Here is a 23,466-nt window from a genome sequence, read left to right on the forward strand (position 1 = left end):
TTAAAGGTGTATTCATTGTATCTACACAGAACAGAAAACTTATCACCACAGCCGAATGCCAAATTTATGTACTACTTGAACACGAGGGGAGAGTGACTCGCGAAGGACAGAGTGAGTGATACCCTGGATGACATCTGCCAGTGTGGTGCTGTTTCATTCGCTTGGTGTAGCCTACAAATTCAGTACAGGCTTATAGATAATGATCAACCCGAACCCATATCACTTGAGAAATGCGGGAATATACAGATGAAACGGGAGGTTGGATACAATTAGGGTATAAATAGATTAAGAGATGTCAGTGACCAGAACATGTGATGATTGATTCAGCTCAGTTAAAGTAAATATGGTATGGTAATTAGTAAAACTAAGCACAGCTCACATGGCAATATGTAGCGCAGACAGACATCAAATGTTATAACGCTTTGAAGTCACCAGCAGATGGCGCATCGTTACTTAGATCAGTCTCTGACCAGCAGGACCTCATCAGCTGCTTTATACTATATCTCTAGACCTTGAACCACCCCCTGGATGCCCCTCTCTCACGCGTTTACCCATTGTCTCAACCTCCACTTTCTCATCCAACACCACCTGGAATATTCCGCCATCAGATCCACTCCCGAAGCGATGGCGTCTCGCTGTTCTTTGCTCAGCGGAACATACTCTTCGCCGCGTAAAAAGTTTGCCAGAGCGTCACCGCGTCCCTGGCATCCTGGTTTTGTTTGTCGAGAGAGGAACGCATACTCGAGCAATGGACCTTGTAGGCAAGAACGTCCAACGGCCCAACAAAAGGCAGGTGGCTCCTGTCCACGTCTTCCAGCGCCATTGCCTGCGCAGGCAGGTACGGTGGCTGTCGTCGATCCCGTTAGTTCGGCTTCCTCTATCTAACCAGGGCACGCAAGCATACCAAATAGTCTGGAATAATGTCCACCTGCACCAAGTACGAACGCTTGGCCTTGCGTCCGTTGTTACGCTCGTCCATAGGTTTTTATTTGAAAAAAAGAGGCCCCGCACGCTCCTTGAACAAACCTGAGAACCGGGAGACCAACTGCTTGCGAATCAACCGGTAGTTGATGGGATAGTCAGGTCTAAAAAGCAGAACATCTACATCCTGCATGCCCTCGTCACCACAGTTTGGTAATTCTGGTTCTGCAGTCCACTCACAGAGTTTCGCCGGTAGTCTGGCAAATGATGTCGGACTGCCATTCCACCGAGAATTGCGACTCTGGCTCTCCGCAATTCTGTTATTGTTTGGAGGCACTCAATGAGCACCTCTGCTGCAGTTTGGAGTGCTGCGTCAAGGAGATCATCAGGCAAGCAAGTTATGCTCATCTTGAGAGCTGTTTATTTCCGAGATACGACTGTAAAGCAAGGCTTAGAGATGGAACGTTGATACTGGCTGAGCCCATGAAGAGGGAAATAGACCCTGTTATTAATGTCGTCTGTCCAATTCAAGAGCCACTACATCTTGCTGTGGATGTTCACTTTGAAACATGTTTAAGAATACACACGGAATCACAGCAGATACACTAAGGTCTTTCCTTTATTGGCAATATATAGAGCATACAATTTGTCTTAGTTATGATGGACATGGGCGAGGTGTTGTGAACCATCCTGATACAAGACAATATTAAAAGCATTCATTAGGTATGCTACAGTCGCTGAAAATGGTCTCAGCTCGGGCGAACTTCTCATATTTCAAAACAAGGTAAACAACAACATCATTAATCAACAAAACAGACAAGCAGGTTGAACATACATATGCTCAGAATATGGAGAACAGCAGTAACAAAATCAGCAACAATAAGTAAAGGACAAACAACTGCAAAGCCCACCCATCATTCAATCACGCATTCTGCTCCTCTTTCACCTTTTCTTTGTTCTTCCTCAGCTGCTCTTCCTCCTGCTCCTCCTTCCTCTTCTTTCTCCTCTCCTCTTCCTCCTCCAACCGTTTAAGCTCTTCACGCCATCCATCGGGCATTGTACGTTGTGACGGCCAGGGACTTTTCTCGGGCACTTCGCCTGCCTTCTTCATCTCGTCGCCAAACCTTTCCTCGGCATCCCCATGCGTTCTTTCGCGTATGTTTTTGGTCAGAATTTTCCACCAGCTGCGAGTACGAGGCGGAAGATCACTTAAAGTAAAGAGGCGGTGCTTCTTCAGCACCGTTTGCATGTCGATCATCAAAACCTCCCAGAAGCTCCCTCTGAAAGTTTCCTCCGGATGATTGTCCCGGAAGTACAGAAGGGTCAGCATCTCCGCATAGCGCGCTGGCGAGGGGATCTTAACTGGATAATCCGCCTCAACCACACGGCCTTGATGGAGTCCCCTGGCGACTTCTGGAAGACGCTCATCATTGATCGTCCAGTAGTCGGGGTTGTTCGGAGCAGGTGGGCCAAGTGGGATCTCAGGCGCTCCCCACATCAGCTCAGACTTCTTGTAAAGTTCCAGGCTGTACCACTCCCGGGGATCTGGGCCGTATAACTCAGGTCTGCTGTAGTTCAAGGGGCCTTGGTCCACGATGTTGAAGCGCGCAGAGGGAATCCCATGGAAGGATTTAGGCCAATCGAAACCGCAAAACTTCCCCAGCTGGCAGGGGGGGAAGCCGGCTTCCACCAGGATGTCGCGTGCTTTGTCGATATGTTCATCGGGAACGACAAAGTAGATGCCCTGTTGTAGTTCTTGTGGTTAGCTCCAACGACTGTAGCTTGCAGTGTCTCAGGGAAAATTGGGGGAATTACATCTGGAACGACGGGAATAAGAAACATATTCATCACAAGCTCTCCCCAGAGCACATTAGGAATCCCATGGGCTTCCAGAAAGTGAGAGATCTTGCATGGGTAGCGTAGCCCCGGTGTATCATATCGACGCGGTCCTTTTTGTCGTATCGGAGGTTAGTCGCCTCGCGGTGCTTAGCCATCTTGCTGCGTTTAGCCATCTTGAGCGTATGAACCAGTTGTTTATGATGTCGAGACCAACGTGTCCTGGCCGACAAACGTCGCTATATATATGAAGACTTGAACCTTAGTCTCGTGTATTGACAGTTGATACTCAAGGATCTTCCCGACAAGAAGCAAGGGAATGTTTCAAGTTGGAGTAAAAGACCGGCTCATACGAAGATTGAGACAGACTTCAGGTAGTGGCAGTTAGTAAGAAAATGCTTCAGGGACTGTATATTCTGGGAAGGGGCCTGAGGCGAATGTAGCACTTGACATGGCGAGGGTGATAGATACAGGAATAATATTGGGATACGTACAGACACAATCTCACTGTTTCAGCCAACGCTATTTCTCACAACTTGAGCCAGCTATCCAAGGAGAAAGGTAATACGAAGATTGCCAAGAGGATTGGAGGTGGTTTGAGAGGGATAGGCACCTGGGAAATCATCAAGGAGGGTACGGTGAGAGTGTTTGCCTCAGGCGCTTTTCAATCAATACTCTTTAATAAAGTAGAAGTGTCTCGGAGCATGGCAGGGTCGGTGCCCTGTGTGTTGTGTTTCCGAGGACTTGATCAATGTTGTAGATTCGGTTAGAGCGTCAGCGACATGTGATGATATAACAGTACGACACCCAGGCAGAGCTATGCTTGAGGAGATACCCCAAAGGCAGCGACAGCTGGTCTACAACATCCCGTGGAGGGCATTATACTCTTGCCATGTTGACGGAAGCTCATCAACTCTTTAGCCTCTTCCCTCAGATATCATGTGTTTGATCTCATGTATGCCAATCTCATATTGCGTGGGGAATGAATATGGGAGAGATCATTGTGTGGGACTCGCTGATTATCATATTGCACATTTGCACTACTAGTTCTCCTACAATAGATTGATCGTCTAGGCACCTTGGTCGAGTGCTTGAAGAGGCGAATGACTATGCCGAAAGTTGTCCAGTAGTTCATCAGTTTGGGTTAAACACATTCAAATTAGGCCAATGACTTCTAGATCCAAAACATGGTATTTGCCAGGAACAATCACCAGCTACATTGCAGCAAAGACAGAAGGCTAACAGAGACAAGGCTACTTGCAATGTCTCAGAGGGTTTAATTATCAGTTTGTAAGCGCATGGGGGAAAGCTATATATTACGCTGAGCCCTTCACTTTTCTTTTTCATTTATGTGCGTATGTGGTGTGTCATGCAAGGAGACTTTGTGAACTAACGACTTGAGTTCAATGCAAGGAGACAAAGGCAACACAAGAGTACCAGGGCAGCGAACGTTAATGATTACGACTAACTGATTTGTTTACTCCATATAATGGTGTCTATTGGTAATGTGCAGACAACGCACTATTGAAAGTGGACGCAACCTAACAAGACTATATCCAGCCACTCAATCGTCGATGCACCAGACAAGACAGGAAAGACAATCAATCAAACGTTACGCAACGTCAAGTACGTCGCTATATACAGCAACTGAGATAGGCATATGGAACAATCGTCTCGGCGCTAATGCTGAGTCGACATATGAGTAATAACAGACCGGATTATAGATCCTGTCCTGCGGCTTTGTACACCGCAAGGAGTGTCGCATTACTTGCGCTCGCTTTCTACTCTTCCTATCGCCATGACTTCAACTCTCGCGACCTTTCTCTCCACCCCATGAAATGCGTGTACGGTGTCCCCTACGACCCGGGGATTGAGATTGGTCCGGTGACGCCGACGGAAGTCCGCTTACAATTCCAGCATCGTCTCTTCGCGGAGATGCCCGAGAGCCATCCGCAAACTGAACTCTTCCTCGCACTTGGCGGAATTCATTATTGTCATCGCTGTCCGTGTCTTCGACTGCGGCCTCCGGGTCATCAGAGTCCGAGTCGTTGTGCAATTCTCCCAGGGCCGCCAGACGACGACGACGCTCTGCAGGTGTTTCACCTGTGTCGTCGAAGTCGGCTTCTTGGGGGCGAGGCGCAAGACCGGCTGCTTCTCGGAGGCGAGCTGGCGGGATCCGCTCGGTACCATCGTCTTCGGAGTCTCTTCTCGACCGCGGACGAGGCCTGGAAGGCGAGTCCGACGGCTCCAGTTGATTGCGTCGCTCCTGTGCAGCCGAGCCTCGAGTGACCCGAGCGACCGAAGCAGCCACGTCGGGCCCGGGAATGTCCTGTACCGATTCATCGCCGGTGGTCTCGCTGTCAGAGTCGAACTGGTCGATGCCGCGGGTTTCAACCTGTGTGCCAGGTGATACCGGCATTTCAACAGGTTGTGCTCGGGAAGATTCTCGCTGTTCGGCCTCGTCCCGAGCCACATTCTTCACACGCTCAGGAACGTCAGTCTCCTCGACCAACTGGCGACGAGCCTTAGGGTCCAGGTTCTTGATCTGCTCGGCAAACTCATGTTTCGTCATGCGACGGCCCTTGTGACCGACACCTCGCTTGCTGACTTCGTCGTCGTTGGCCAGGGTGAACCGCAGGCCATCGTCCGCTAGCCACTCGTCCTTGCTTGTCTTCTTGTTCTGTGCAGCTTGCGAGGTTTCCGCCTCGCCGTCTTTACCAAACCAGGTTCCCATTCGTCCTAGGCCGCGGCGGCCAGGGGCTCCGCCTTCAACCTTGCCAGCGGCGGGAATGGAGTACTTTTTGATGACTTCGCCATCCTCATCCTCGACGATGATGGTATTGCCGAATTGATACGCGTGAGCCGAACGAGCTTTGGGCTTGGCCGGCTTGCCGGATTCGGTTGATTTCTTCTCCGCAGCTTTCTTCGCCTCCTTGCTTTCCGCTTGTTCGCCACGACCTTTGCCCCAGCCGACCCATTTGCCGAACTGTTTGCGAGCCTTTCCTAGCGAGGGTCCGGCCGCATCTCCCACTGCATGTTGGATTTGTTCCCCTTCAGTCTTCTCATGTGGCTGGCTTCGGGATTTGGACAATTCGCCCGACTTATCCTTCTGCAGCTGCCGCTTTTGTTCTTCAACGTGCTGTTGCCGTTCCTCGGGCGATTTATGACTAATATCTTCTGTCTTCAAGACATTGCCTTCTTCGTCTTCGATGATCATCGTATGGCCTTCCAGGTACACCTCTACGACAGGTTCCCGGCCAAACCGATCACGCTCGTGGGTCGGTGGAGATCCTCCCCGTTCAATCTTCTCTCGCTCCTGGGCTTCCTCCTTTGATTTCTCAGCCTCCTCACCAGCCTTTTCAGCCTCCCCACCAGCCTTTTCAGTCTCCTCACCAGCCTCGGCCGGCCTTTGAGGCATAATGGCCGACTGGCTGATCGGACCTCCAGCTCCATCATCCCGCCTACGGCGCCTTCGAGTCTTGCGGCTAGAGGGTCGGCCGGTGGGGGTCTCGGACTCTTCCTCACGAACCCGTCGCAAAAAGTTCCCGGGAACGCCAATCGGCGGCAGAGTTCCAGGAGGGAATTCCGGCTCAGTGGACGAATCACCCAAGTCGTCTCCGTCGGTCTTGCGGAAGGACATTGACCCTTTGGCCAACGACTGTACGCGAGGTAGTCGGTTCATCCAAGAGGGTCCCTCTTCGTTGGCGGTCGTGTACGACAGCGTGACGGTCAAGGTATTGATACGCTTTCCAAGGGTAAAGACGGCGATCGACGAACCGTGGACCAAAATGGAGGAGATAACCATAAAGGTGGTGATGGGCCAGATCAGCTGCACTATATAATAGTCGGGTGACCCTGGTTGGGGCAGCTCTTTCTCCGACAATGGCTGGGTGCTATCGGTTTCGAGTTCAGCCCTGGTTAGAATTGCGGCGAAGATGGCACCGACACCGATGGGTCCGAAATGGCCCGCGAAAAGAGCCTCACGCCACGTTTTGACGTCCGGGATGACTGGTTTCAATAACATCATGATCGGAATCCGGCGGAAGAAGATGACCAGGATCGCGATGACTACGAGCCTCCAGGGCACGAGGCCGATCTCCGGGTTGTTGTAGTCCTCCCAGGGGATGATAGATCCGAAATAGACGAAGTATGCCAGATTGAGAAGCAAATCAATGACGTTGGACACGTGAGATTCCTCGGTCTTCTCAGTGAACCAGCCGTCGTTGCTGAAACCGACGCCGCAAGCAAAGCCTATCAGAAGGTCATCCATACCCAGCAAACTTCCAGAGCCGGCGCAGAACACGGCCAGCACGAAATAGAAGACTAGGAAACTCTCCCGATCAATCAACTGCTTACGCTCGGCGAACTTGATGGCATGGCGAGCAATATATCCAATGAGAAATCCATAGATTGCGCCAAAGATACACTCATAGAGAATCGTCACACAGAACCAGTTGAGTGACACCTTTCCTGCATCGGGGCGATAGCGCAGGATGTAGAACCCCAGGTAGATAAACGGAAAGGCCATGCCGTCGTTGCAGCCGGACTCGGCGGACAGAAGGTCTCGCAGATGTTTGGGAACTCGCTTGGCGAATTTACCCTTACCAACAACCGAAGAGGCCAAGACGGGGTCGGTAGCTGTCACACAAGCGGCGCATACGAGACTCTCTAGCCAGTTGAGAGGAGGTACCATCCACCAAATGAACAAACTAGTGACCAACCAGCCCCAAGTCATCACAGGAACGAGCAAAAGACTAACAGATTTCCAATGACGTTCCATGTACGCTTTGGGCAATTCGACGCCGACGGCGAAGCACTGAACGACGAGGACAATGCGCGAACATTCGAGAGTGATTTTGTCGACGTTGCCCCATTCGGCAGGGTTGAACAGATTGGCGGCATGAGGACCAAAGATGATACCACACAGCGTGGCCACAGTTGCTTCACCAATGTATAGTTTCTCCTTGACGAAGAGCGAGCAAAGCATGAACAGCCCCGTGAAGCCGCCGAGGATCATGTACGCCAGGTGAGGCTTATCGATGTCCAAGTGATGCCACGCCATATTCACTCAGCGCTTTCTCCTGTAGATTTAGTTGATTTTTTTGGTCCCAATGGGGGTAGCAATTATCTCCACGTTCTCCGACTGATTGAACGTGCGATTACAGATATGGACTCCGCACCAGAATTGCGCAATCCCGTCTCTCCGCATACCTTTCTGAGAGCAATGAAGAGGAAATAAACGAAGGAGGTTCGGGAATAGTGAACGGGTGAAGCAGTCGAACGAGGTCTTTTCCTGTGCCTAATTGCGGTTTTCGTCAGCTCTTTGTTCTGCGACAGTGTACAGTTGAGCAACCAGGACAAGATAAGCAACAGATGAACGGAGAGAAATAGTGCCAACAGGAAAGTCAAGGAGCGTCGGCCAAAAGTCCGAACATTTCTCGGCCAAGAGCCAGTCACAGAAATAAAGAAAAGCGAAGCAGGGACTACCAGTTTGGGAAATCGATAGCCTGGAAAGCACGCTAATCGTCTGTACTCACCCTAAGGATAGAAAGGAAGCAACAAGTAAAGAAGGAAGCAAATGACAGGTCAAAAAAACAGACCCGAGCAAGCACAAGCGGCGACAAGAAAGGACAAGAGAGGACAAGAGAGGACAAGAGAGGACAAGAGAGGACAAGAGAGGACAAGAGAGGACAAGAGAGGACAAGAGAGGACAAGAGAGGACAAGAGAGGACAAGAGACAGAGAATGGAGGAGAGGAAAGACAAAGATGCTGGGCGCAGACGCAACTCACCACGAAGCGGGCCAATTCAAGGACCTAGAGCCAAGACGACAACGACGGAACCCAAGACCACAACCGGGAAACTCATAACGACCAGTGCTCACTGTTAGCTTTGACTCGGGGAAGACAAGCCAATGTCAAACAAGAAATTTGGCTGTGGTAGGACAAATATTTTCTTTTTTTCTTTTCCCCTGATCCTTTGTTTGTCGCGAGTTTGCCGAAGAATAAAAGGAAAAGCGCAAGCAAAAGGCCAAAGCTGAGGATGATGACGGAGGCGGCAGTGGCAGCCTTACTGCCTGAGGACCCAGCGGGGGATGCGGCGATTCGTCATTCACGTTCTTGTCGCCCCACCAGACCCAAAGCGGAACGAACAATTCCTGTCCTTGGCAGATTAGTCGGGCTTGGTCTTGATAAGACAATAATAGTCTACTCTGTACATAGGTAGTCTTTTGTTCTTCAGAGGGACAGAAATCGAAAAGTATTGCTGGATGAGCCTATGAGACTCAGACCGATTCACATTGACACCTGCAGTATTACTTCTACACTTCGGAGTACGTACCTAGCACCTAAGGTACCTACCTTGTGTCGCTGAGCCACATGGGATCTATATTCGGGCGGCGTGATAGGTAGCACAACATTCCTAGGCATAGCGTGGGCCTCCGGATGTACCATTTCCAATTGCAAACAAGGCAATCTCTGACACGCTTTCAATACCACAATATCTAGGGTATCTGCTGTAAAAGAACCCAGCCACTCTAGAATATTCGTCTCAGATTTTAGAACACCAAATCAACTTTGCGCAGCCTTGCAAGGCTGCTCAAGATGCTTCAGTATCATTGGCTACAAGTCTTCTCCACTCGGGGCAGCTGGCGGGAATTGCGGTTTAGATTGGTGTATTGAGTGGGACCGAGACAGGAGCTGTATGGAGTACTCCATACGGAGTTGTCCTATTGGAGATGCTGATAGTCAAACGCGATCCTGATAGGGTAAATTGTATTGATCCGGTCCTTGCCGGGGCGTTCCTGTTCCCACTAACAGAGCACTAAACCCATCCAACACCTGAGCGTCGAGGAACAAAGCCAGAGAGATACTGAGAGATCGCGGCCACTTGGATCGGAATCAATTACCTTGCCATACATACAGAGGACATATCACACGCATCAACAGTGGTGGGCAAACCACGACCTTACCAGTTACCGTACTCAACATGATCGCACAGTCATCATCAGTCCAGACCGAAAAAAGACCATCAAGTCCATCGATCAAGCATACTGAAAAAAGAAATCAACTATCCAATAGCGACAGGCTGAGCAACAGCAACAAAATAGACATGCTGGGTAGACAAAGTGGAAAAAAAAAAAAAAAATAAAGCAACAACTCTCGCATCACTCGCCCAAAGGCATTCCTTCCACCTGATCACTCAATGACCGCCAATTGTCGGCCTGCAGCTCGGAGTATTTCACTCGCTCCTGGCTCCAATCCTGATGAAGTCGGCTGATGTGATACTGACTCCGCTGGAAATGTACCAGCTCATCTCGGATGCACTCTTTGATGAAGACCCCTCTCGCATGTTGCTGCACAATTGATTCCTTGTCCTGCAGTGCCAGCAAAGCATTGTGTTAGAAAAAAAGACGACAACCAAAGGAAGCAGATGCAGCAAAGGAAAAAGCAAAAATAAGGTCTAGAGCAAAGGAAAAGACAAAGGGAAAGCAGGAGGGAAAAAAAAGATCATACCTTGAATATCGATTCTTCGACCTTCTCAATTTCTCCGGGTTTCACCGCCCCTTGAGGGCGTGTCCGCAATTCCTCCAGCTTCCGCTCGTTGCTTTCGATCCTTCGTTCCAGTTGAGGTATGTTGTTACGTGCATATCGGTCCCGTCGGTCAAACATCTCTCTCACACTGACAAGGCAGTCCCGCTGGAACTTTAAGTCCTCCAGTATACCATTTTCCCACGCCCTGGCTTCGTCCTCCAACAAACTCTGGCTGTTGGAGAGGTGCCTGGCCGTAGCCATAATGCCCTCGTTGAGTATAGGAACATCGTTGGTATCCACAGCGTATGTGTCCTTAGTCACTTCTGTGAGGGACTGCAATGCGAGCGAAAACCGTAGGTGGTCCGCGGCGAGACCCTCGTTACGTTTGGCTAATCGCTCGAGCAGTGTGCACAAGTTGATGTAGATTTCGGCGGACCGCTTCACGCCACTACGAACCGTCTCAAAAATATCCGTCAAATTAGCAGGCAAAGAGTCTTCGAGATCAGGAGGGAGGACTCGGCCTGTGAATTCGTCTTGTACCGAGATCGTGGCTTGTTTGCGCCAGACCGAGAGCTCCTAGCTCTAAGTCAGTTTCTCGTTGCCATTGATACAGGCAGATATACACACCGTAGGAACTGTTAAGAACATGACCACGAGTTGCTCCTGGCTCAAAACAGGATGACGAACGAGCGCGTTGGTGAACCGCACGAGGCCTCGGCGCCGCTTTTCAAGGAACGAGTTTGAATCCGCTGAAAGGTGAGTGCCATTGACTTCAAATGGAAATAGGTGAGTAAGCTTTGAGGAGAGCTTGTAGCAAGCCTGTGCTCTGACGTACCTGCAATTCTCTTGGGTGGAAGTAAAGGAAGTTGTCGGAATGGGTATCGTTTCTGCAGACAATCTAATAACCAGACAAAGTCACTGTATCGTCGAATTACTGTGCTACCTCTCCGAGACGATTTCACCTCGTAGTTGCGATGCTGAAACATGAACATGCCCTCCTTCTCAGGGAGCAGGTTGACTGTCACAGTCTCCTCCACTTGTGAACTCGTAGAGATGCCGATGCCGAGTCGCCGTCGGGCATTGGGCTCTTCCTGCCCACTACTGGGGGCACCGAGGTTTCCAAGTCCAGCTCGGATCGGTCCGCCAAAGCCATCACCAGCTGTTGTATTGCGATAACTCCCTCCCCATCCAGATCCGGAACTGGTGGAGGGCGCACCGTCTGTCCGCCCGTTGGCACGGAGACCACTCGGTACTTCATGTTGTGTCTCATCCTCGCCAGCCCCGCTAGACCAGGCATTGGTCGCCGATCGCACACTTCCGAAGCCGTTGAGGACTGGAGGCTCGGGTTCGGTTTGCACATGGTTATGACCACGGTGTAGCTGGGGGCTACCCCATGGATCAGCATCCAAACCACCCAAAGTTTCTCTGGACTGTCGCGAGCGCGCGGAAGGCGGATCATTTATGGCCGCGGGAGGAGGGGGCGGAGTGGTGGGCCGCTCTTCGGGATGAGAAGGTGCAGAGGGCTGTTGCCTGTCGCGCAGTCTGTCAAGGTAGGAACTTTTCGGTAGCGGAAGCTCTACAAGGGCATTAGCAAACGTTCAGGCGAGCCTATAATGGTAAAGGCGTTATACTCTTGCGTCGATCATCTACTGCGTCAAATGTAAGGTCCTCCCCTTCCTGCGCAAGGCCGATCAGCGCTAGGAGGACGTTGAACTGACCCCGACCAAGCCCGTTCGCGCTATCGCCATCCCCTGAAACAACGAGATTAAATATCTTGGCCTGGTCGCTGGCACTGAGCCCGCTGCTCGACAGTATCTCCCGCACAGAGGTCAAGCCCACGACGCCCCCGACACGATCCCCCTCATTCAGCACAAGGTCATAAGCGTCAATATAACTCTCTGGCACATCCGCGTCGGGCAGCAAAGTCTTCACGAGCTCGTGTCGGGCGGCTCGTTTGTTCGCGTTGCTATTCCAGGGCGAGCTCGACTGGAACCCGTCGTCATCGGCGAAGAGGGAGGACGAGCCCAGGTTGGCGGAGTTGCCAGCTCCAGCTCCACCGGGCAATGGCTCATCTGCAAAAAGCGAAGACCTGGACCTCTGGTGAACCGAATCACCCATAGAGGGATCATCTGGCGACGTCCCAAATAAGGACATTATGGATAATCTCGAGTGCGCGATGCGTCACGGATTCGTTGGCGATGGTACCAGTTCCAGGTTTGGGGAGCGGAGTTCGGTCGGAGGCTGGGAGAGAGATAAGTGGCGGCCACCACCGAGGGGCCACGAAAGCAATCGTCGTCTCCAAGTCAATGGATAACCCCAAGAGGATTGAGACAAGAGTCGGGGTTCAACAACCAGCTTAGTGCCAGCTAAGCTTTGCTTCTCCTCCTGTGATAAGGGTCGAGAGCATGAAGCTGAATGAAGCCTGGGGCCCGCTGGTGATGTTGTTTGGTGGATCCACCAAAGAGCGCGCACTAGTCAATTATTCGAGGCCGACGATAAACAGTGCTCCGTACTCTCTGTTCATACATTGGGGATATTGTTACCCGATCATGTACTTTATATTGGAAAACCCCATCGCCAGCGATGATATTTTTGTAGATACACCCATAACTCAATATGGGTCTTTTAAATCACATATATATAAATCATGTCTAATATACGTCATGTTCGAGGGTGTACAATCCTTTAAATCCCGCCGTCACCTGAGCTCTCTGACGCAAGATCGCTACACTCCTTGGTAGACTCTCTTATCGAGGTCACCGTAAAATGCCCGGTTCGAACCAAGAGATCCTGCCACTCCTTATTCCCTGTAGCTAGAACCAACGCTGGGTTTGTACCAGGCGGAAACCATCGTTCTTTTCGCGTTTCTGCCTTGCTACCTCCTTCTAGGGCTGCTCGACTTGCCCTTGTCTTTCGCATTCTCTTGCTTCCGCCATCGTTCTCGGAGAGGAGACCGCTCAACTGTAGTCGGTAGTGCTCGAGACGAAGGTCGAACGCCACTATAGCACGGATATACGGAGCTAGGTCCTCAGAGAGGGGCCCAAGTCTATTCTCAAATGAGGGCGCCAGCCGACCCGGAGGGGGAGGGAAAAGATGATCGGCTCGCCTAAGAGGCTCAAACGCTGTTAGGAAAGTCGCTTTGGATGTGTTGACACGCCGGGGTGCGACAACAGTCTCCAAGACGTTCCGTGCCTGAGAAGCTTCTATATCTTTTTGTTGCTCCTCTCGGAAAGTTTGACCCATGAAGACTTCGAATGTACTTCCAATGCTGGCCAGAAAGGAAGAATAATCGGGCACAGTATCTGCCTGCAGCAGTGGGTAACCCTCGACATAGTTAGTTCTTTGCTTCTCAGACATAGCAGGTATTGTGTTATTAATCGAGTCCTATGGAAATTGGTAATTAGTTTTGGAATTGTCCTCTAGGCCAACACAACGTACCAGCTTCTGGTCGAGGGAGCATCGAGCGCAAAGTACATCCAGAACGCTCCGCAGATCGGCATAGTCAGACTGAACCTTCAACCTTTGAAGATGTTCGAGGTTTGTGTGGTCAAAGTTGGTTGTCCCTGCCGAGGACACATTCTCAAAGCTCGAGTCCGCCATTTCCTCTGTTTCTTGCAGGCTAATTTGCCACCAGTGCAATAATTCTTGTGTTGACTCAATGCGGCTGTCGAGTGTGTTGTCCAACAGCATATCGCGACTGAACCAGCCCATAGAGGGTTCATATGTATTCAAACTTACGACCCGCAATGGGTCACTATCCTGACCAATCTCTGCGCCTTTTCCCCATCGATCTATTATCCAGTCTAACCCTGACTTCTCGCTTCCGATGGCCATCTGGCACCAAAAGTTCAAATTCATGATCGTTCTCCGAAGATCCCTTCCCGTAGCCAGGTATAAGTCGTCGACAGCTTCCCTCTTGAGCATATGACCCTCGTTTGCTGCAAGCAAGAGAAGGTAGTCTACAGTAGGACGCTGGGGTGGAGGCTTATACCGTAGAATTGCATGAAAGGGGATTTCTTCGAGAGGGACGAGGTTTTCATCGTTGCAGGTGATGATGATGGGACGTTTGGACTGGCTGACGAGGGCCATAACGCCGGACCAAAACTGCTTATCCTCCTCGAAGAGAATATCCGCTTCTTCTAGAAGAATGAGGGACTGCTTCTGACTCCGAGCCCGTTTTGAATCGCTCTCCTGCTGCGAATCTTTTTGACCGGCTTTCTTGTCCTTCTTGGGTTTCTTCCCAGCAGCAGGCGTGAAAAACCCCATGAACTTGTTCTGTTTGCTTTCGTCTGGTGCTGGAGCCTCGAGGCGGACTCCCAGCGAGTGATCATTTGAAATATCCTCACTGGCGGCCACTTTATGCACAAGATGATTCTGTGTCATGTCACCGACACGCTCCAGGATGTCTTTAGCACTTCGTCGGTTACCAGGGTTGATCTCGAATACTTCGAAGTCAAGCTCCTTGGCCACTGCGTACACGGAGGCAGTCTTACCGCATCCTGGAGGACCACTGAGGAGTATTACATTGGACGTACGGTGATTTCCTGTGCCGGATCTCCAAACACCGTCCGAGTCACCCGACCGAATGACTGTTTTTTTGGAAGACACTGTTACTCCACCGGCTAACTCGTCATCGTCAGATGCAGTAACCTCGCTCATTTCATAATCATCATCGCTACTGTTGACAATGAATCCGTCTAGCTGGTCTGCCTTCTTGGGCTTCTTCTTCCGCTTTTTAACGTCACCCTTCTCATTGACTTTCTCAATGTCCTTTGCAGGTTTTCCTGTATCCACGGCAGATACTGTATGATATTTCAACCAGTCCCGTAGCATCATTGCTTCTTTGCTCATCTGAAGAACCTGGGCTGCAGACTCAGGAGCATATTTTTGAGTCCACAAGCTCATGTCGTATTCACCTCGATCGAACGCAGTTAAAGATTGTGGGATTGACAAGAAGACTCTTGAGATGGCCGGATGACTGACAATTAAATTCGTCCCATCAGCAAAGGTGGAATTGGAAAGCTCAGGTAATATTGCTTGTTGCAGATCTCTTCCACTCGCTGTGTGCCTCTGAGGTAAACGTAAGGCTGTCGGGACATCCTTATTTAGATTTGTCCACGTACGGAGTATGTTCTCCTCGTCAAGTACCCGAACCGCAGGCATTTTTGCTTTCTTCTGATCAATATTCAGAGGATAACACAAATTTTTATCCTGCCGATCTGAGCCCCCCGGAATGCCTCGAACATGACCAAGGCCCCTAGGGGGCCAAACCGGGTCGATTGGTTCAGGGAACTTTGGACGTGGCCTGAATGACGAGAAAAGCACTGGCCGGCTGGTAGACCTGGTAAAAGAAGGCTTTGTCTCTGGTACCGAAGTGGTGCTGGGTATTCCTTGGCTGAGATTTGACGGAGGTACAGTTTCAGCGGAAGGGTCTGGTTTGCGCAGAGCAGGTTTCAGGAAGAACGGGTGCGTAGGTTTCGGAGGTTGCGGTTTTTGAGCAACTGGCAGAGGTGGAACAGTTGCCCTGGAGGGGATATACCTTGTTTGGCCGCAGATAATCTTGTCGATGAGCTGCCCAATATTTTGGTTCTTGTCGGGTTCGCTGGCGTACTTCAGGACCACCAATTTCTTCTTGCCCTGCTCCAGCCCTTGGCTCCCTGCTTTGGTACGTTTGCTCCTTCTCTTCTTCTGAGGGGTATCATCCGATTGCTTCGCGACAGGTGAACTTAGGAGTTTCCCATTAGCGGTGAGTTTCATGATTTTCTGTGGCGGGGAACGTGACTGCAACGCCTGATTTGCATCGTCCAAAACCCCCCTATCGGGATTGTGGAGGTCTGAGGCAGAGTTCGATCCTGATGAAGACTCACTGCTGGCGACATCTGAAACAACAGGCGGGAGAGTGGCATTGCTGGCTCCAGCATTGGCGGCGAATTGGATCTCACCACTGGGGGTATTCAATGTAGCGAGGGGCTGATCCAGCAGCAGGGAGTTATCGCCTTGATGCGGTTCACCCTCAGTAGAAGGGTCGCGTGTTCGCTGATTAACGTCCTCCGTCTTTCGACGTTTCCTTCGCGCTGAATTGGGGTCATGTTCTAGCGCCATGTGATCTAGTGATTGCGGAGTAGGCATAGAGCGTGTCAGGGAAATGTTTGATCGTGCTGTGGATTGAGCGGGTAACCTGGCTTCACTTTCGAGGGGACTCGGGGATGGGACGACATCTTCTGTGGTGCGTCTAGGAATTCCGAGGTCTGCTGATAATAAGTAAACTTGGATGTAGTCAGTGGAGGAAGACGTGAACCTCTTTGTCTTTGGAAAAATGGGTGGATAGCTGGCTGCTCGCCTTGTGCCATGGCCATGGGCTGCAGTGCGCTCATTCGATAAGCGGATTAATGCTCATCGCTTAAGGGTTAGATGAGAATGACTCGAGACGCGAAAGAAGACAGAAAGAGAATGATGAAAACATCAAAACAAGTTGCTGGTTGCTCCACAGCAAGAGTTGCCAAGCTAAGAGGGGATTTTGGACTTGGACGACGTAGACAATCAATTGAAGCCTGGATTGATCTTGACAATGCCAAAGTACAACGCGAAGAAGCGCGTGTTTTTTTGCGCGGCCATTCGTTTTCCGCCGTACGTCATTTTACCATACCAACGGCCCTAGTCCGAAGAAAGGATAGTTCCGGATCTCGGGACAACGTAACACCGGAAATTTTTCAGAAAGAGATATCAAAATGAATTTGTTCGAGGAGTGTATGCTCAAATACTTAGCGGCATCGGTCGCGCAACACGAGTATTCTTGTGTCTCCATTTGCCGTTATGGATCTGCAGCCACCTTCAGTACTGGCTCAATTGCCTCGCCCATTGCATGCCTCTACTGGTAAAACCCAGGTTGGCGAGGTGTATAGTTTGGCCGAATCGAAGAAGCGAAAAAGATATGAGGTCGTTGTTGCGGTCGATGGGGAGGCTGTGAACATCTACAACGTGAGAAAATATATTCAAAAGATTCTAGGAGAATGATGAGCTGATTATCTGTGCCATTAGATACAAACCCCCAAGCTCGTTACCTCCTATGCCGTTCCACCGCAATCCTCTTTCTCCTGTCGACCATGCTCAGTGCGAAGAAAGCTCGCGAAAAAGTCCGTTGTGAAGCGACAAACTTTCGTCGCCGTGGACCGACCTGGACGAGAAATACAAGCTTTTGTTGAAGAAATTGGGGGCACTGGATCAAGTGCGCCTGTCATTTCGTCTTCGTCATTCTCCGTGAGCGACTCGAGCAGCCCTACGGTTTTCGTCGGCATCGTCCCTATCGCTCCTATGGAAGATGACGAACAGGACTCATTCGATGTCTTGACTGTGCATCAGGATGGCCTTGTACGAAGGTTGACGTCTGACCTTAAGACTCAGCGGTGGAGTGTGAACCATACCGAAATCGCGAAGCTTCGCTCAACTCATAAAGTTAATTCCTGCTTTTTGGTGGACTTTGATGATGCAAAGAAATATCTGTTCAAAAGGCGACAAGATCTGGTGGCTATGGCTCTCGGTGATTTGACCGACTCTGGAGTAGACGAACCTTCCGTGCTGGTGCTTGTCTCACATCCGACAGGTTCGAAGCAGATCGCTTTGAGTGATGTTCAGGTTCAAATTTTCTCTGTTCCCTCGAGTGCACCTTCGGAAGGACGGATTCTTGACGAAAGCCAGAAGTTGAGACATCTTCAAACAGTAACCTTGCCCAACATCGATGAGCTCAAGACATTCGATAGCAGCTCTCTGCAGTGGTACTTCCATCCCGGGTCCGCGGGATTGAATTTGTCATTCGAGAAGGGTTTTGTCAACATTGATCTCTCACAATACGCGCCGACTGTGACAACGCGCTTCATCCTTGAAGATGAGAGTTTCTCTTCTCTGATGCGCACCTCTCCTCAATCAGTGATTGCTGCTGGCAAATCAATTGTCGCTTTGTTCGACACACAATACCAATCCATCCAGCGCAGTATCGCAGTGGACAGTGTCCCTTCTGGTGGCTCCACGTCGCGCACAATGTTCGTCAGCTACTTTGCTAAACTTGGTGTCGCTGTTGCGATCAAGGGCAACGCACTATTTGCATTTGATTTGAGCTCGTCGATTAGTTCCCTTAATTCTACCCTGAAACGGCCAAGGGATGGCCTTCTCATTGATGCTATTGGGCGCGGCATTGGCTCGCCCGCGTTCCAATTGGATGCGTCTTCGAAGAAGAATCGCACCGAAATCATGGCATCGCTAGGTCTTACTTCGGCTGAACAGGTTAGCAAGTGGGAGGAGTTTACACAGAAGGTCGAAAAATCCGCCAAATCCAACGATAACGCTGCGTTTGACGACGCGGTCCTTGATTACTTCGGAGTCGGCGCTCCCAAGGCTTTGCCTGCGGCGCAACACTACGTGAACCCAGAAATGGTACTCTTTCTGCTATCCAAGATCTTTTCTCTCAGAGAAGCAAGAAGCAAGGACAAGCTGTCGGCTACGTCAGACTCGCGCTTGACCATTGGCATTTGGCCGGAGATGACCTGCAGATGGCTTATTCAACTCGGACACTTTTGCCTAAGCAGTGTTGAGATTGCTCTGAGACGAGTTCAGAAGCCGCATATTCTGCCGCCACTGCCGACTGGTTCATTTACCCAAGCCGTGATCGATTCTGATCGTTCACTACATCACTTCATTGACGTCCTCCAAGGGTCGGTACTCCTCAATGCAGATGAGCTGGCATATGCCCTCAAGGTCTTGCTGACCATGGCTCGGTCGCATTCCATGGTCTTAGAAGAAGCCACCAAGTCTGTGACATATGATGATGAGAACTCGAATCATACAAGCAAGGAGGTCACCTTACACAATGCTGAAGCAAGCTTGCAAGATATCTTTATCGGGTTCAACACCACCCTGCAGAAAATTCACAACCAACCCTTCCCCACGATCGTCAGCTCCTTCCGCTCTGCCCTCTCCAGATCCGAATTGCTCTCCATCGTCCATCATCTCCGCCTTTGCCTCGCGACTGGAGGGTATACCTCGCGCTTCACCGAAAACCCGCCCAGCCCCTTCTCCCCCGAACAGACTACACCGTCACTTTCCTTAAACACCATTATAAATCTGCTGAACGCCGCTGTCGATGCCATTGGCCCTTCGGGATGGATCACCGCGGCAGGTATCGACGACGCGAGCACACGAGACCTTGACCTCATCGCCGATATGAAGTCCGAGATCTCCGCTGCGCTTGCGGGAGTAGAGGAAGCTACATACCTCAAGGGTATCCTGCGCGAGTACCTCCGCTTCGCAAACAGCTTCACACATTCCTCCGCCACGGGCAAGACGGGCGATGTGGCCAAGCAAGCCGCAAGTCAGGAGACATCCTCCGGGCTCGTCCGGTATGAGAAACTCAACGGAGCCGATCTGATGGTGTTTGGACTCCCCGAAGGCGACGAAGGTTACGACATTGACGCCAGCGGAAAGATGCTTCCGTTGTCCCTCAAGGCTCCGAAAACAGATGTGAGCAAGACGAAGGTGAAGAAGTCTACGGGCGAGGTGAAGACCCGGAGTAGCCGTGAGATCGGATATCTGCGACGCAAGGCTGCTGGCAAGTACTCCTTTGAGAGGCTTCTTGTATAGAACGGTATAAAAGTGGTACTTTTTTTTTACCCCCTACTTCTCATGTAGATAGCTCTGATACGGCGTTTGAGGTCAATCAATTACCTATCTTTAGCTACTGTCCATGGCAGGGCTGTTACCCTTCATTGCAGAACTTGAACTTGTGACACAAAGCAACAATCGATACAGTGACTTCCGCAAGTCTATTGAACCAACATCAGAAACTCGCCTCTACATCACAGCCTGTGGCAGGACCCCAGAGCCACAGCCAAAAGCCCTCCTGCATTCTGCACACCATCATCGCTTTGGCTACACCCACACCAGGCCTATGCACCGCCCACCAAAGATTGTGACTTGGTCGATCAATACCACTAATGCACGCCAACAGCACCGATACTACTAGTACTCCGTACCGTACGCATATGTCTCCGTCGTACGGCACAGGAATAGCGATACTCCCTGTCGGCGTTTCTCCGTTTTTACTTTTCTTGCAGCTGAATACCTTACTGTAGTCTAGTCTGCCTTCTGCAGTCAATCCGTAGTGACTAGCGTGGTCTAGTCATGATCGTAAATGCACTGCGCGAGGCGCTTGGTCATGTTTACTTGCATTCGCTGGGCCAACGCAGTTGGTGATCAATGCTTCTTCAGTAGTGGATTGATACTCGGAGTGCTTACTGTGCTGCTGCCGTTGGCGGTTTATCCTAGTTGGTATTGATATAGGCGGGTATAATGTATCCCTGACTTGATGATAGGCCACTTTGGTGTGATCAACAACATTCGACGCATAGACTTGTCAGTTATTATGTCTCTGGTGTGCATCCAGGATGTTATCAAATATCGAGTGCAGGTGCTCCGTCATAGATCCACTCGACACGGTAAGGTAGCATCGCACTCTGGCTAGCATAGATACTGAATAAGTACCTGCTAACTTGTCGGAGTATTCCGCATCATTCGAGGTACGAGGACTCGGTTCTCTGTCTCACTCGCTTCGATGCTCATGGAGTGAAACCATCTACCCTAGCAATTGGTGACTACAAGACGCTGTCGAGTCTGCGTCTGTACGCTACTCCGTACCCAGGGACAGTCATGCAATCGGGCTCAGACGCAGACGCTCGGGGTCCACGGGCGGAAGCACGTACAGGGCTAGTTGCATGCAGCCGCTGTAGGCTAGACTGGCTGCTGGCCGCTGGCTCCATACAAGACAGCAATGCTACAACGCTGCCTGGAGGTATTAATTCTCCTGGCAAACTGGTTTGTTGTCTGCCTCTGTCATTCGCCTCGTCTTTATAGGGTATAACCACCCTGCTGAATTTTGATATGATCCGGGTGACAGACCTGAGGCAGTTCGGCTAGATGATAGTAATGTCGAGTGAAACAGGTACAGGCTGTGACGTGGGGCCAGGCTGACGCCGCTAAGTGTCAACAAGGAGACTAATTATTAGCAGATGCATTAGATGCTTCTCGTCTCCGACCGTGATACGCCGATATGATGAGCAGTGCAAAGCTAGCAGGGACTGGTGTCCACCACCCATTTGGTCAATGCAGCGGCAGGCCGCGATAGGGTACCTGCTGTTCCGTCAGAGGGTGGTCATGCTGTGGCTGGGCCTGTTGAATCATTGCTGCGTGTCACAAGTATCATAGGAAACTGGGAGGACGGTACCCGCAATCCATCTAAGCTAACTTGCAGATAGTGTATTGCACCGGCTCAGTATGGCGCAACCATCCCGTTGAGGGTGCTTTGAGTCTTCGATAAGGACGCTGCAGAATGTTGGGTCACTGATGATGCCATTGTGCGCGTCATCTCAAGCAATGACCATCAAGCGGTCCTAGATGGAAGGCCCATGCAGTAAGGCTAATCTACGCTTTCGCTACATACCCACAAAGTACTCAAAACAGTAGAATGATATGCACGAGGTCGGAGAATTCCCTCGGAAGTTAGGATCCTGACAGCTATCTACCTCCCAAGAGAATGAAGGATCGACAATGCTCATTGTTCCTGTGGCCTGTGCAGGTCAGTTTCTGTAGATCTGTGGCGAGTGGTCAACAATCGACACAGCACAGACAGTAATGGGTAAGGGGACTCCGGGCTTCGGAGTACAGAGAGCCGATAGCTGATTCCTCAGGCGCTTATGTAGTCTGAGACCTCAGGCAACGAAAATTAAAGCCACATGACTCCCAGCGGTCGAGCTTCTGCAAGACCGCACCACTGTAAGTGGCCTGAGGTGTCCACGGCCTGTGCCTCTGGGATCAGCCGAGGCCCGTGCGAAGAGCATCCCAACTAGCTCTAGGATTAAGAGTTACTATTCCCTACATTTAGTATGCAAATGAGATCGTCTCAAAGTGATCAATTGATCGATTGATTGTATGGCATACTCTTCCATTTAAACTGATTCTGCAGCTGTTATTCAGCAATGCTGTCAAAAATTGAACACCCCCGACTAAGACGTCATAACGTGGGATGAGCAATCAACTTGGTTACTGCCTGCGGATACAGCCACTCCATTTTCCTTTTTGAGGCATTCTGCTGTGAGAAGTGACTCAGAGCTGTGGGACCGTCAACTGGGAAGGAGAGAGTGTCAGATCTCAGCTGCCAGTGATCCTGTCCCTTAGTTGTTCTCAATCTCGAAGATTGTATTGCTGTGTGTAGTACGCCAGAACGATTATGACTATGATCATGGACAGACTGAGATGAATATGAAGCAAGCAAATCATACAATTCATCCCATTGCCACTGGAGCCTCATTTCATTGTTTCCAATACTTGGGTCTCTTCTTGTTCTCTCCATTCATGTCCGTCCCAGTTGGGCTCCCTGGTCCGTATCTAGTCAAAGTCAAAATCAGATTGGACCAAACCGCGGCACAAAGCCAACTGGAGAACACAATCAGCTCAGGTGGGAATAGCTGGGCCAATCCGCCAATGAGAACCAAGCGCGCAGGATCCGGAAAGGCTGAGACGGAAAAGAAAAGTGGAAGGTCTGAACCCGAGCTTCTAGCTTTGCAACGTGGGCATGACCATTGCTAATGTTTCTGTGTTCGGCCTATTGCAGTTTCTAGAATCCTTAGCATTTCCTGGGGAACCCGCTTGAGTGATGCAGGCGAGCAGCTTATCGAACCGTCCAATAAGAGGCAGAATGTAATTCTGGAGAATTTTATGTAACCTTAGTTTGGATTATCGAGTATTGACCATGCTTACGCCATGTCTTCAGTCGGAGCGCTGGAGACTTGGCAAAATACAGATTCACGATGAATGTCCTGGGGAAGAGGCGACCAAGGATCCTGTGGACAGGAGCGACCTTCTCTCCACAGATTCCATCCGTATTCCCGCAAAGTATGTACCTCGGACTCGGCACGCGAGGGTAGAAATGGAGCTTGTCCTCAGTTCGCATCAGGACGAGTTGCACGGATATAACTCTCACCGTAAAGTGCCGAAGGAGCGACAAATCACCCAAAAGGATGGATCTTATGACATTGATCCAGGAAAATCCCCCACAAAAGCCTCCAGCCGTTAGTCCAGATCAGCATAACCCCGGTCCCACAAAACGCGTCCAGTACTACACTTCTGTGTCTCTGA

At 50.6% G+C, this 23,466-nt stretch overlaps 6 protein-coding genes across 6 annotated transcripts; 2 read left to right on the top strand and 4 right to left on the bottom strand.

Annotated features, from left to right (window-relative positions):
• Window positions 1–1,669: 1,669 nt before the first annotated feature.
• On the bottom strand, window positions 1,670–2,933 carry AFUA_2G17160 (uncharacterized protein; the record flags this gene model as incomplete). Its single annotated transcript, XM_750957.3, is given in 3 exon segments — window positions 1,670–2,665; window positions 2,737–2,775; window positions 2,781–2,933. Coding segments are annotated over 3 exon segments (1,014 nt in total). The 3' UTR covers window positions 1,670–1,843.
• A 1,318-nt stretch (window positions 2,934–4,251) lies between these two features.
• AFUA_2G17170 (Na+/H+ antiporter Nha1) lies at window positions 4,252–8,415 on the bottom strand. Its single transcript, XM_750958.2, has 2 exons — window positions 8,295–8,415; window positions 4,252–8,056 (listed from the first exon to the last, which is right to left on the bottom strand). Exon 2 carries the CDS (start codon window positions 7,817–7,819, stop codon window positions 4,562–4,564), a length of 3,258 nt encoding a protein of 1,085 aa, XP_756051.1. The 5' UTR covers window positions 7,820–8,056; window positions 8,295–8,415; the 3' UTR covers window positions 4,252–4,561.
• A 1,071-nt stretch (window positions 8,416–9,486) lies between these two features.
• mvp1 (sorting nexin Mvp1) lies at window positions 9,487–12,827 on the bottom strand. The gene is made up of 5 exons (XM_750959.2): window positions 11,919–12,827; window positions 11,123–11,863; window positions 10,915–11,036; window positions 10,270–10,863; window positions 9,487–10,130 (listed from the first exon to the last, which is right to left on the bottom strand). Exons 1-5 carry the CDS (start codon window positions 12,439–12,441, stop codon window positions 9,921–9,923), a joined length of 2,190 nt encoding a protein of 729 aa, XP_756052.1. The 5' UTR covers window positions 12,442–12,827; the 3' UTR covers window positions 9,487–9,920.
• A 27-nt stretch (window positions 12,828–12,854) lies between these two features.
• AFUA_2G17190 (uncharacterized protein) lies at window positions 12,855–16,864 on the bottom strand. Its single transcript, XM_750960.2, has 3 exons — window positions 16,586–16,864; window positions 13,726–16,535; window positions 12,855–13,671 (listed from the first exon to the last, which is right to left on the bottom strand). The coding sequence occupies exons 1-3, from the start codon at window positions 16,659–16,661 to the stop codon at window positions 12,973–12,975; spliced, it is 3,585 nt and encodes a 1,194-aa protein (XP_756053.2). The 5' UTR covers window positions 16,662–16,864; the 3' UTR covers window positions 12,855–12,972.
• Window positions 16,865–17,026: 162 nt separating this feature from the next.
• AFUA_2G17200 (uncharacterized protein) lies at window positions 17,027–20,115 on the top strand. The gene is made up of 2 exons (XM_750961.2): window positions 17,027–17,265; window positions 17,326–20,115. Exons 1-2 carry the CDS (start codon window positions 17,101–17,103, stop codon window positions 19,915–19,917), a joined length of 2,757 nt encoding a protein of 918 aa, XP_756054.2. The 5' UTR covers window positions 17,027–17,100; the 3' UTR covers window positions 19,918–20,115.
• A 155-nt stretch (window positions 20,116–20,270) lies between these two features.
• Window positions 20,271–23,404, top strand: AFUA_2G17210 (uncharacterized protein; the record flags this gene model as incomplete). Its single annotated transcript, XM_750962.1, has 3 exons — window positions 20,271–20,404; window positions 20,835–21,147; window positions 23,102–23,404. 3 exons carry the CDS (start codon window positions 20,271–20,273, stop codon window positions 23,402–23,404), a joined length of 750 nt encoding a protein of 249 aa, XP_756055.1.
• Window positions 23,405–23,466: the final 62 nt, after the last annotated feature.

Source organism: Aspergillus fumigatus, chromosome 2 (genome assembly GCF_000002655.1).
Source record: "Aspergillus fumigatus Af293 chromosome 2, whole genome shotgun sequence".
NCBI classification, from domain to species: domain Eukaryota; kingdom Fungi; phylum Ascomycota; class Eurotiomycetes; order Eurotiales; family Aspergillaceae; genus Aspergillus; species Aspergillus fumigatus.

What these genes read in the sequence shown, in the direction of transcription:
- AFUA_2G17190 (XM_750960.2), bottom strand. Translation starts at nt 16,661, where the DNA reads ATGAGCGCACTGCAGCCCATGGCCATGGCACAAGGCGAGCAGCCAGCT. An exon ending in ATTTTTCCAAAGACAAAGAG is followed by an intron (nt 16,536 to 16,585) that starts GTTCACGTCTTC and finishes TATTATCAGCAG; the next exon opens with ACCTCGGAATTCCTAGACGC. An exon ending in GCTCCCTCGACCAGAAGCTG is followed by an intron (nt 13,672 to 13,725) that starts GTACGTTGTGTT and finishes CAATTTCCATAG; the next exon opens with GACTCGATTAATAACACAAT.
- AFUA_2G17200 (XM_750961.2), top strand. Translation starts at nt 17,101, where the DNA reads ATGGATCTGCAGCCACCTTCAGTACTGGCTCAATTGCCTCGCCCATTG. An exon ending in AGGCTGTGAACATCTACAAC is followed by an intron (nt 17,266 to 17,325) that starts GTGAGAAAATAT and finishes CTGTGCCATTAG; the next exon opens with ATACAAACCCCCAAGCTCGT.
- mvp1 (XM_750959.2), bottom strand. Translation starts at nt 12,441, where the DNA reads ATGTCCTTATTTGGGACGTCGCCAGATGATCCCTCTATGGGTGATTCG. An exon ending in AGTAGATGATCGACGCAAGA is followed by an intron (nt 11,864 to 11,918) that starts GTATAACGCCTT and finishes ATGCCCTTGTAG; the next exon opens with AGCTTCCGCTACCGAAAAGT. An exon ending in TCGAAGAATCGATATTCAAG is followed by an intron (nt 10,131 to 10,269) that starts GTATGATCTTTT and finishes CTGGCACTGCAG; the next exon opens with GACAAGGAATCAATTGTGCA.
- AFUA_2G17170 (XM_750958.2), bottom strand. Translation starts at nt 7,819, where the DNA reads ATGGCGTGGCATCACTTGGACATCGATAAGCCTCACCTGGCGTACATG.